Source organism: Pongo abelii, chromosome 8 (assembly GCF_028885655.2).
Source record: "Pongo abelii isolate AG06213 chromosome 8, NHGRI_mPonAbe1-v2.0_pri, whole genome shotgun sequence".
Lineage (NCBI taxonomy): Eukaryota > Metazoa > Chordata > Mammalia > Primates > Hominidae > Pongo > Pongo abelii.
The window spans coordinates 85,890,807-85,903,695 of record NC_071993.2 but is presented as its reverse complement, the minus strand read 5'-3'; the positions used below and the strand labels follow the sequence as shown (position 1 = coordinate 85,903,695).

Below are 12,889 nucleotides of genomic sequence, written 5' to 3'. Positions count from 1 at the left end.
TTGGAAGGAGACCTGAGTTTGTACCTGGCTCAGTTACCCAGCTCATGTATCACTTTCTTAGGAAGGCCTTTCCCTGTCACACCCTCCTTCTTGTTTGTCTCTATTAGAGCACTGAACTCATTGCCATAATTACCCTATTGCAGTGATTCTAAGGTGCACGTCTTTCACATTTTAACTTTTCTGAAGTGTGGATGCATTTTACAATTGATGGTGTTTTAAAATAATTTGGCAGCATTTTTTCTTAATTATTGGTACTTAAAATAAGGATGTGCTGTACAGTTGATGACATCTTAGATTTGATTAAGTGCATATTTATTTTTGTGTGTTCCCACAAAAATGTTTACGTCATTCTCATGGTTTTAAATATCAGATATATGCAATGATTTTCCAAGTTCTAGCCTTTTTTAAGGTCCAGTCCTGTATGTTGAACCACATTGTTTCTTCATATCACAAGGATTACAGATTCAACATATCTACTCTCCAAATCAGTTTGTCTTCTACTGTTCTCCATCTCAGTGAATGGCATCCACATTCGTACATTTGTGGAACTAAAACATGAGATGATCGCCCGCCTGGGTTTGAATCCCAGTTCCACCCTATAGTAGTTACTCAAGCATGCAGTGAAGTATGTCACCTTAACTATTCACTTGTAAAATGGGGAACATAATAACACCTATCTCTGAGGATTATTAGAATGACTAAGACATTGAATAAATGTTAGCTGTCCTTAATCTTCATCATACATATCTATGACTTCTCTCCTTCCTCTGCACATGTAATTCATCAACTCCTGTGATAGGCCCTTCAGAGTATCTCAGATCTACCACTTCTTTCTTGTTGCCACTTCTCCAATCTAAGCCCCCATTTTTCTTGCCTATGCAGCAACTAATATTGTAGCTTCTCCTCTTTCCCACGTCTAATCCAGTCACAACCATCCGTTAAATCAGAGCATGCCACTTCTTAAGACCTCCCTCACCCCCTACCCAATGCATTTGGTATGAAACACCACGTCATTAATGTGGTCTGTATGGTTCTCTGTTTCCTGCCTGGCTTCTGCCTACCTTTCCAGCCTCATCCTCTGCCACTCTGCCTCCTAGTATCACTCTTTTCCTCCAAAAGTAACTCCTACTCATCCTTTAGATGTCACTTCCTCAGAGATGATTATTGATCTTCCAAACTAAATTAAGTTCTTCAGTTATAGTCCTTTATATTGAATGTACGTCTTTCTTCTTTGGGATGATCAGTTTCTCCCAAACCGTGGCTAAAGAAGTAACTTCCACAAGGCCAAAGAGTGAGATCTATTAGAACTGGAATTCTATCTGTTAGAGGAAAAAAAAAAAAAATCCAAAAAAGAGAAAAGAAGAAAAATTGAAAGAACTGGAATTACAACCCAGGGGCGGGGTGAACTCTAAAGCTGTGTCCTTTCTGTGATCTTCGCTGCCTTGAGGGCAGGAAAGAGGGTATGAATCAATGTTCTAAGTTTCAAAACATGGCCTGACTGCTGCTCGTTTATTTCCCATTTCAAGTTATCCTTAAATAAGCTGGGTGCAGCGGCTCATGCCTGTAATTCAGTACTTTGTGAGACCGAGGCACTCACTTGAGTGCAGGAGTTGGAGAACAATCTGTTCAACATGGCGAGACCCCGTCTCTACAAATAAAATTAGCCGGGTGTGCTGGCACATGCCTGTAGTGCCAGCTACTCGGGGTAGGGGTGGGGGCCTGAGGTGGGAGGATCGCTTAGGCCCAGGAGGTTGAGGCTGCAGTGAGCTTTCGTGCCACTGCACTCCATCCTGGGTGACAAAGTGAGATCCTGTCTCAAAAAAAAAAAAAGTTATCCTTAAGTAGTATTCTTTCTGAGCCTTCATGCTCCCTCAATAGATTGTAACCTGTTAAAATAGTACCTGTTTTCTGATATATTATCAACCTAGCATTTACATAAATTATCTTACATACAGTAGGTACTCATTAAATAGTTTTTCTCTTAGGGATGTTAAAGAAAAACAGTATTTTTTTCCATTTAATCTTTTCAAGGTTTGAAGCTGTCTCATGGAGGAATTGAGTACCTTATTCTTTCTACCAGTCAATGACAGAGTACAATTTATGTTTTTATATTTTGTATAGAACTGCTTTAGATGTTTTAAAGCTAATAGTTTGCATCTTAATGGATCATTACCCTTGTTTCATTGGGAAAAGAAGGAATTAACCTTACATATTTTTGCTTTCCTTCAGGAATTGAGTGATCTACAGCGCGATCCACCTGCTCATTGTTCAGCTGGACCTGTGGGAGATGACTGTAAGCTTTGCTCTATTTCTGGGATTATGCTACCATTAAAAATATAGGTTTGAACATTTGTTAATGACTCCAAAACTCCTTTGTTTGTTTCAGTGTTCCACTGGCAAGCCACTATTATGGGGCCTGTAAGTATGATTCATATCTATGAAATTAACCCCCTCAGCCATACTTCATTCTTGCCATTTCACCTTTGATCAGATGTTTGTGATGAAGGTTGAATATTCTTGTACTTTGAATCACCTAGGAAGCAAAATATTATTAAGGATTTACAATGATTTTCTAAAGCATTGGAGGCAAATATTTCCTGGGATCACTATTATGTTTTCCTTTGCTGAATCCTAGATCATTACACATAATGGAGTACCACAGCTTGCAACCAGGCTGTGTGTTTATTTATTTATTTATTTTTTTAAGTCACAGAGAGTCAGTTGTAATTAACCATAATCATTCTCACATCCACAGTTTTGGTAGGTTAGAAATTAGTCTAATGAAGCCAATAGTTGAATTCCTACAAGTAGCAAGTGTCAGTTTGCTATAAGTTTCATCACTGTTCTTTTTTATAAAAGAGAATCAATAAAATATTACAATGGGTCTATCTTTACCTCCTTATAAATTTGCTGCTTTTAATTTTGTTGCATTGTCCTAAACACAAAATTATCTACTGTTTGATAATTGGCTACTCTCAATACTTATTACTTTTGTTAAAATTATTTCTTTCAATACTTTAGAGGCAGTTATAAGACTTGAAACAGGCTTTTTCTTTCTATGAGCAAAAAATCTGATTGCATAAGAATGAGCACTGACAGCCCAAATCTACTTTCTGGGTGACAGTAAATAAGTAACATGTTTCCATGAACACCATTCTTCTTCTCCCTCCCCTGAAAGAGCTTTATCTAGTGAGTTATAGAGTTTTTAATCATATGACCTTGTGTTTAACTTTAAAAAACACCAAAACTACTGAATTTCAAAGTGGTACTCTGGGCAGTTGTCTCAAATTATTGTTTTATTAAGTTTGTTTTTCTAAAAAGGCAAAATACAATATATTTATATAACAACTTTCAATAAGAATCCATTTATTTCTGTTTGTTTTTAATTAGTTACTAAGAACCTTCAAAATACTTTCATTTAAAGGCCCACCCTTACCTTTTGAATTATGGCCTTTCACAAATATTTTTTAGGTGAATCACATGTAACAAATGGTTATAATCATGTTATTCATAACTCCCTTACTTGAGTAATGTAAATATTTACAGTACTCTGGACCATATCTGTCATTGTAATTTATCTTCATTTTCTATATTTCTTACAATTTTTGATAAACTAGAATTGTTTAAACAATATATATAGTAAGAATTATTATACAGTAAAATCCTCTAGCATATATGTGGAAACTTAAGGAGAAAGTAATGTGTCTTGGTGTTATTACCAGAATGCTAATATAACATGATGTATTTAATTAAATATGAAAGAACTAAAATAGAATTATAGGTATATTTTGCTAGCATTTTTCTTTTTTTTTTAATTTTTTTGCTTGTAATGTTATATTTTCTAATGGCCATAAAGAAACATGGTCAAATTTAAATTCCTCCAGTAAAGTTGATTCCCAATTTGATAGTAGCATGAATATATAATTTTGTTTTGGACTTTTTTGGATTCTCTACATTATTTTATAAATAATTACTAAACGAAGATTTGGCACATAAATTGTGTAGCAGGGTCCTTAGCATTTTCTTTTAATGACAGCCTCTTCAGTTCATCTCCATTCTTGGTCATTAAGTGAACATCAGAACTTAAGTTTTACTAGCCTCAACCCTTTTTCAAAAAAAATACTGATTACGGCTGCAGAAAATGATCTTTTCCCACAGCAGTCTTGTGTGTATACTGATCTTTAACAATTTGTACTCATAACCAGATTTGTTTGGACAAGTCACAGCACTGTGTGTGTCCTGTTTTTGTTTTGTTTTAAATTTTATGATGTCGGCATAATTGTTGGAAAATCCTCCTTCGTACCTGCAGAGAAACCTGTTCTCAAGGTAAATGATTTGAACTTATGACAAAATGGTTGCATTTTTTTCATATTGGTAATATTAAATGAAATTATTTTAAACATGATGGCATTTTTTTCAAACTGATAATATTTGGGGGAAATAATTTTGTTGTTATAAATAAATATAGTAATCAAATGCTGATGCAAGTCTTTTGTAATTTCAGCCTGATAGCGCATATCAAGGTGGAGTCTTCTTTCTCACTGTACATTTTCCGACAGATTATCCTTTTAAACCACCAAAGGTATTTTTATTTTTATGATTGATGTGACTCCCATGTAAGGGATTTTACTCTTTATCTAGAGCTCATACCATATGTCAAAGACTGTGGGGAGGTTAGCATTTTCAAACTGCTTTGTAAAAACTACTGAATCTAAAATCTGATTTCTTATTGAAATACTGTATTAAGTCTGTAAAACAAAAGTCAGTACGTGTCATGCTATAAATTAAATTCCTTGTTTTTCTTTCCCTTCTTATTGGATATGTGTAGTTTGGGACATTTTTATGATTAAGAGTCAGACTTTTCTGTTCATGGGATTATCCTTCCAAAGTGGATCATTCTTTCTCTGTTTTTTTTTTTTTAAGTATTCAATAAACATTCACCGAGTACCTACTGTGTTCTTCTACACTGGGGAATCCAAAAGTAAATACGAAACAGTCCCTTAATTTAGTATGGTAGGAGAGAGAAACACATGTTAAATTTAGATTTGCTCTAAAGAGGAAACAAATGATGGGGATATCAGGGAGGGGAAAAATGGGCAGATTCTGTCACTCAGGAAATAATTATTTTAAGTAGTTAAAAACAGATTAACTTGTATTTATGAAATGATATGACAACTCTTGTGGAAAATTAGGATTCTTAATGGATTTCTTAGCTGAGACGCCTAAGCTTTGCCCTGAAACAGCGTCAGCACCCTGGTTTTAGATCCAAATGTTACTTCCAGGTATCACCAATAATCAAATTAAGAAAAGGATTACTTCTACGTATGATGAAAGCCATGGTTAATTACTTTAGATGCTACTCAACCAGTCATACCGGCTACTAGAGACTTATTTATTACACTGTCCTGAATACTCTTCGGTTCCTTTGAGGGGGAAAGAAGGAAGCTGACTTGTTTGTGTTCACATTCTCACTAGCTAGAACTGTGTGTAGCACAAAGTAGATAATTATTTGATTTGTGTTGATGACTTTTCTCCTCTAAAGTTATGTAAAGTTGAGGATATTTTACCCTAGAGCAAATTGGTTCTGTTTTATTCATAGTTGATTCAAAGGTGATTGTCATATTTTGTTGTTTTGTTTTATGTTTAGATCGCTTTCACAACAAAGATTTACCATCCAAACATAAACAGTAATGGAAGTATTTGTCTCGATATTCTGAGGTCACAATGGTCACCAGCTCTGACTGTATCAAAAGGTAATTTCATTGATCAGGTTTGAAACAGTTGATAACAGTGAGACAGGAAAAACACAGCAGAATTACCTATGGACTAAAGTTTTAAAACAACAATCAACTGTGCTTTCTCCTGTTTTGATTTTGTTTTGCTCTCTTCGCTCTTATGTTACTATGGCTTTTGGCAGTTAGCTTTGGTTGAGGGGAGTGTGGATGGACAAATCTAAATGATGAAATGAGAAAAAACCTTAAAATATCAGAGCTAGAAATTTGGGGATAAACCTATTGACATTTTATCCTTTTAGCTTGGGTGTTGTCTTTTAAAAAAGAGAGAGTGCCCGGGCACTGTGGCTCATGCCTGTTATTCTAACACTTTGGAAGGCTGAAGTGGGAGGATTGCTCGAGCCCAAGAGTTCAAGACTGGCCTGGGCAACATAGGAGACCCCATCTCTGCAAAAGAAGAGAGAGAATAAGAGATAGTAAAAGGAAGATTTTGGGACTGGTTGTCCCATTCATTAAATGGAAATGTTGACAATAATAAAGCTTTACAGCTGTTTTATTTCATCCAAGAATAAAATACCAGATAAGATTGATAAATGATTTAAAATGAAAGACATTTCACACTGTAGGATAATGCAGTACATATAGCATGTTAGTCTAAACTTCGAATAATCAGTAGCATCATTATAGTGACTGACACAAGATCTGTGCTGATTCTCAACTTTTACAGGTGTATAGCTGTTCTTTGCTGGATTATCAGGTGTATACATAGGGCATCTGAAGCCATTTTATTTCATTAGCCACTGCTACTTACTGTGCTAGCACTCTTAATTTATGTCTTGTTTCTCTGAAAGAAGAGAACCTGACAGTTGGAAAATACTGTTTAGGTTAGAAGCAACTGCACTGAAGTAACCATCAAGTTTTCTGTTTTTATAAAATTGAAGAAAATGTTTCTCTTGAAGGGATTTATGGAAGCAATCTGTACTCATTTTTTATTTTTAATAATTGCTACTTGAATATACAGCATGTTTTTAAAAGTAATAAGGTTTATAGGAAGCAGGGTCCACAGCCATTAGCTCTTTCAAATATTAGATAAATAATAGTTCTTTCAGTTCAATTATTTATGAATGATAGTTTTTCTGACCTAAGATGCTCATCTACAGTATTCATATAGATTCTCATATTCTTTTAAGAATCTTTCACACAGTGTAACTGTCATGCATTAGATATATGAAAGATTCTGTGTTGAAGGGTAATTCAAGTTCATATGCTGTTTCCTGGAATGGTGTCACAAAATGGATCTCACTTGGTATATAAACTGCCAAGTCCTTATACATATAAAAGAAATGGCAAACTGTCAGATATTGAGTACTTATATTCTGACATTGGTAGCCTTTTATAAAGAATCAGTAGTGTTAGATTCTGGAAACCATCCTGTGAGAAATGAAACAGCCTCAGTTTCCTTATAAGTAAAATGGGGATTCTTGTAGTGTTACCGTACAGGGTTGCTATGTACCTGGCACATAGTGGGCACTTACATGAATGTTAACTGTTACCCTTTTCCTTACCTTAAAGGATAGACATGGTTTGTGTGCATGATAGTGAAATTGGGGCAAATGGCTCCTGGCAGTAGGGGTGAGCAGAGGAGGAACTTCCTTCTTGCTTACTTTTTTATAAGATAGATCATACCTTGCTCATTTGTTTGTATATTTTTTACTTTTCTATATGTATTTTTTAAATTTTTAATTTGTTTATCTTAAAAGATTTTTTTTTTAAATTAAATATAGACAGAGTCTTGCTGTGTTGCCCAGGCTGGTCTCAAACTCCTGGCCTCAAGTGATCCTCCTGCGTTGGTCTCCCAAAGTGCTGAAATTATAGGTGTGAGCCACCTTGCCCAGCTTATTATTTTTATTTTTTTATTTTTTGAGATGGGGTTGCTGTGTTGCCCAGGCTGGTCTCGAACTCCTAAGCTCAAGGATCCTTCCGCCTCAGCCTCCCAAGTAGCTGGCATTATAGGCACATACCACCATTGTCTGGAGCTTTTCCATATTTTAAATGTCTTCTTTTGCTTTTTATCATGAGGTTAGTCTGGAAGCATTCTGGGGCTGTAAGTTAGCCCTGAAAATCTGCCCTGTTGGTTTAATATACAAGGCTTTTAAGTTTCATTGGGCAGATAGAAGATAAGAAAGATGAATAAAATACTAATTTTTTCTTTAGTCATAACACCCCCCGCCTTTGCCTGTCATTGTAAGAGTCAACTCTGCTCTATAAATCCACCTTTGGACTTGAAAGAGTAGGAAAATAGAAAGGAAACGCAGTGGGGTGGGTGCAAGTGGAAATGGGAGGTTGGTCCAGAGGTTCCATGAACCTCCTCAGAAGTGGTGGCATGCAATTGAAGCAGACAAATGAGGAACCAGAGTCCTTGTTCCCTCTTATTTCAGATACTTAGATTGTTGGTGTGTGTGTGTGTGTGTGTGTGTGTGTGTGTGTTTTAGTGTAGCTATTTGCATTAGAATTTTGACATACTGGAGTAACAACTACTTTTTCAATTTTCATTTCTTTTTTAAAATATGCAAGCTATATAAAGATAGCTGTTTACATTATTTTTAAATGCATGCAATACGAATGAACTACATGAAGTAAAGATTCATTGAAAAAAATTTTACAAATTTTTCTTCTTTGTAGACAGACTATAGCTCTAAGCCAAAGTAAAAGAGTGTATGAGCACAGTATCCAAAATGGTTTGGACTGTTAACTGTAATTTGATTGTTCTGTAGAGAACTCTCAAGTTTAAAGGTTGTTAATAGCTACTTTGGAGGCTCACATTTTTTTAAATAAATGGGAACTTGGAATTTAAAACTTCAAAAGCTAGAATAATTTTATATTTTATGCATCCTATGGTAATTTTATAACTTTAAAAATTAAAGATCAATTTGTTATCAACCAAAGTAGAATAAAATATAATTTGATGGGTTCATTTTATGTTTTTTATAAGTACAGTATCTATATTCACTAAAATTATTTTCACTTATGTAATTTGTATGAAGTAGAAGGGTTATTGTCTAATATGATGTTCTCTTTTAAATCTAGTTTTATTGTCCATATGTTCTCTACTTTGTGATCCTAATCCAGATGACCCCTTAGTACCAGATATTGCACAAATCTATAAATCAGACAAAGAAAAGTAAGTGTTTACTTATTTTAGTTTCTGTATGGATACATTCCTATATAGTATGCCAAAACATGAATATTATCAATATGTTTTAAGTCAATTTAATTATGGTTGTTATATATATTGTTTATCTTTTTCCAACAGAGTAAACCTTTCTTTTAGAACTCTGTTAGACCTTTTACGATAAATCTTGTTCCTTCCCAGTTACTGTTCAATAGTATATACTCTGTATTTGAAAAATAGGTGTATATATTCTAGGTGATAAATTAAAAATGAAAGAATTTAATCATTGGAAAGTATTAAATATGTATTGCTTATCTTCTCCAAGGAAGAGGAGTTCTCTCTGTGCCCATCCAAACTGACCTAATTCTCAAGCTGCTTCATCTTGCTAGTACTGTAGGTTCATTTGCAATTTGTAGATAATGCTCCTTCAGGATTGGCTTTTGTAAATTTCTGTTAGAAGCTGGTTTCTGCATTTTGATTTTTGTATATTTGGATACATTTTCATATAGGTTGCAGAGAAATCCATGAGTTAAAAAATTATTTTTCCTGTTTTATTTCTGCATGAACCTAAGTCACATTGACCCAATAATTGATATATGTGTGATTATTGCAATTAAGTGTAAGAAGGTAGAATATATAGTTTTATATAGACAGATGCTTCTGAAATATTAATTTTATATGATTTTACTATATCCTTTTTGTGTATCTACAGATACAACAGACATGCAAGAGAATGGACTCAGAAATATGCAATGTAAAAATCAAAAACATTTTCATATATACCAGAGTACTGTAAAATCTAGGTTTTTTTCAACATTAGCAGTAAATTGAGCACTGTTTACTGTTTCATTGTACCATGAAACCATTTGATTTTTACCCATTTTAAATGTGTTTCTGAAGCAAGACAAAACAAACTTCCAAAAATACCCTTAAGACTGTGATGAGAGCATTTATCATTTTGTATGCATTGAGAAAGACATTTATTATGGTTTTTAAGATACTTGGACATCTGCATCTTCAGCTTACAAGATCTACAATGCAGCTGAAAAGCAACCAAATTATTTTTTGCTGAAACTAGATGTTTTTACATGAGAAATACTGTATGTGTTGTCTAAGATGTCAGTTTTATAAATCTGTATTCAGATTTCATTCTTTGTTAGCTCACTTTATAATTTGTATTTTTTTACTGTATAGACTAAATATATTCTATTTACATGTACGTCAACTCATTACTTTTTTCCTGTGAACAGTATTGAAAAACCCCAACGGCTGATAATTAAGTGAATTAACTGTCTCCCTTGTCTTAGGATATTCTGTAGATTGATTGCAGATTTCTTAAATCTGAAATGATCTTTACACTGTAATTCTCAGCATACTGATTATGGAGAAACACTTGTTTTGATTTTGTTATACTTGACTTAACTTTATTGCAATGTGAATTAATTGCACTGCTAAGTAGGAAGATGTGTAACTTTTATTTGTTGCTATTCACATTTGAATTTTTTCCTGTATAGGCAATATTATATTGACACCTTTTACAGATCTTACTGTAGCTTTTTCCATATAAATAAAATGCTTTTTCTACTATTTGTCTTGATTACTTAAAAAAATAAAAATATAAGTAAGGATCAAAACTCTAAAATTTTGCATGAAAATTACATCCAAATTGTGAAAATCAGATCTATTTTGTTTGCCATTAGTCACCATTAGTTATATAAATTTTATTGCTTTAGGTTAGTATCTCTTTACTAAATTGTCAGTCTGTAAGATAATATATGTTGATCCCTTGCTGTAGAGGAGAATTTAGAGTAATTTGGGGTTTGTCTTGGATTATATCTAAATGGATTATTTGTTAAAAGTACTGAAATGAGTATAAGGCAGTATCACCTATCCAAAAGAAAGGTCTTTATAGACCTGCACAGTCACTAGATTAATTCATTAAAATGCCCCCACCCTGATGTAATTGACATTACATTTCTTAACATTTTAAAATCTAGAATTTCTAAAATGGAATTTAATGCCATCAAAATTTGAAAAACATTTTTTTTTTTTTACTATAGAAGTTACAAAGGAAGTTCTAAAATTATGCCTCCCTCTGTTTTTATAAGTTGCCATCAAAAAGTGATTTAAATAAGCAGGTTATCTTTATAGATTTTAAAGAAAACTAGAAAGTTTTAATGTTTTAACTTGGGGAAAAAATACATCTCTTTAATGTTTAGCATGCTTGTCAACCTTGAGTGAGTGTCATTTTTAAGAACAGTTGTAGCCCTTCTGATTATTGCAGTAGCTGTAGAAGTATGTAAGAATATGTGATGGGTGTAGTCATTAGCAAAGCATTTAAATCACTTGAGTATTTTGTCATGGTTCATTGTTATTAAAGCACAAAATAACCTATTGTTAGAAAATATGTGTTTTTATAAATGAATGTAAAATAATTAAATGAATTGTGAAATGGATGTTTAAGAAAATATAGGCTTAAAAAGTAAATCTATAAAATGATGTCTTAAAACAGCCATATCATGAAAAATTCTACTTAGCTATATTATTATAAGCTACATTTGCCCTGAATTTGAACACTCAACATCACTAGATTTAAATATTTAGTATATTTTGATAGTAAAGGGTTTTGTTTCTTGAATATCTTCACTTTTAAACAACAACAACAAAAAAACAACTTTCATTTGTGTGGCATTTATTTTTGGAAGTGTCTTCTTTTTTTTCTTTATTAAAGTTTTTGAAACTTGCCTAACTTGTTTGCCTTTGCTTACATCTGGATTGTACTAGACTTGAGGAGTAAGCAGAAGTTCTCATAATTAGCTAAAAACCTTGAGTTCCATAGTGGTGTCATGATCGGTCAGATCACCATTTTGGGTATATTATTTTTGCTTAACTCTAACAAGGAGAACATCGGTTACCTTTTAAAACTATAGATTAAAAGTCAGGGCCTTTTGTGGATTAAGCATTAATTTAAGGACTTCTTTGGAGTGAGAGAAATGGGTAGTCTTTTGGGGATTTAGGATCCCACCTCTTGAAGTTGCATAGTTGAAAACCATGTTCAAATTGGATTCTGAACGCTTATAACTGCCATATACAGCAGTTACCCACATCAGTGATATGGGTTGTAAGGGCAGCCTTACCACCATCTTCCCACTATCTCAAAAGCATACGATTCCTGAAGTACAAGCTTTACATATATGCCTCCATCAACCTTATTTATTAATTTTTGCATTATTTCCCTGTTTCACCCCTCTTAAACTCTGATAGGGAAAATTAAAAATTATAAATGAAGTACATATCAAGGACAACTCTAAGAGTTAATGTTCAAAAGTTACTTTTCATAAGAAAAAATAAAAATAATACATTGCAGTTTTAAATTTTTCTTATTTATCACAGTGATCTATCTAATGCTAATGATTCAGTCATTGATGTTTGTCAAGATCCTGCTCTCCCACAGTTCTGTATTTTTTAAATGGAGAGATTAACGGAATTAATTTTCCTCCCAAATTAAAAGAAATTATTGGTCATGAAACTATATCATGTCTGTTTATTGGTAGACATTTTGAACTGTACAAAAGCCCAACCCAGTTGATAATGCTTTAAAATTTGAGTTCTGCAGTAGAATCATCAGTCCTGTTATTCTGTCTTCTTAGGACCAGCCATGAAAAATGTGATCAGTGCTTTAGCCATGGCCATAAAAACAGAGCTTCATTGTATTCAGATTGTTGAAAGTACTGTTTATCTTTGTTTGTTTCAGTCTTTTAAGTGATTATTACTACAATAAAAAAATCTGATTTTTAAAAAATTTTATCACTTTTCAGCTGTAAAGTAGGACTTTCACAATTTTTTTTTTCTTTAAAGCAGAGGCTTAATCACAATTTAATAGCTGTAAAATGTAATGCAGATTATTTATGAAAGGTCTTACAATGCTTCTCTTTTATTGTTCTGATGGTTGTGTTGCACAAATAGGGCAGCAGGTAGAGTCTCA

The 12,889-nt window shown here is 33.3% G+C and overlaps 1 protein-coding gene across 1 annotated transcript in view; it reads left to right on the top strand.

Moving 5' to 3' along the window:
• The window catches only part of UBE2D1 (ubiquitin conjugating enzyme E2 D1), a 34,587-nt gene extending 24,096 nt beyond the window's left edge, over positions 1-10,491 (top strand). The window contains exons 2-7 of the mRNA XM_002820920.6: positions 2,230-2,293; positions 2,387-2,418; positions 4,505-4,582; positions 5,648-5,753; positions 8,820-8,913; positions 9,617-10,491. Coding sequence (XP_002820966.1) covers positions 2,230-2,293; positions 2,387-2,418; positions 4,505-4,582; positions 5,648-5,753; positions 8,820-8,913; positions 9,617-9,662 — 420 coding nt within the window. The 3' untranslated portion in view covers positions 9,663-10,491. The remainder of the gene's footprint in view (positions 1-2,229; positions 2,294-2,386; positions 2,419-4,504; positions 4,583-5,647; positions 5,754-8,819; positions 8,914-9,616) is intronic.
• The last annotated feature ends 2,398 nt before the right edge of the window (positions 10,492-12,889 follow it).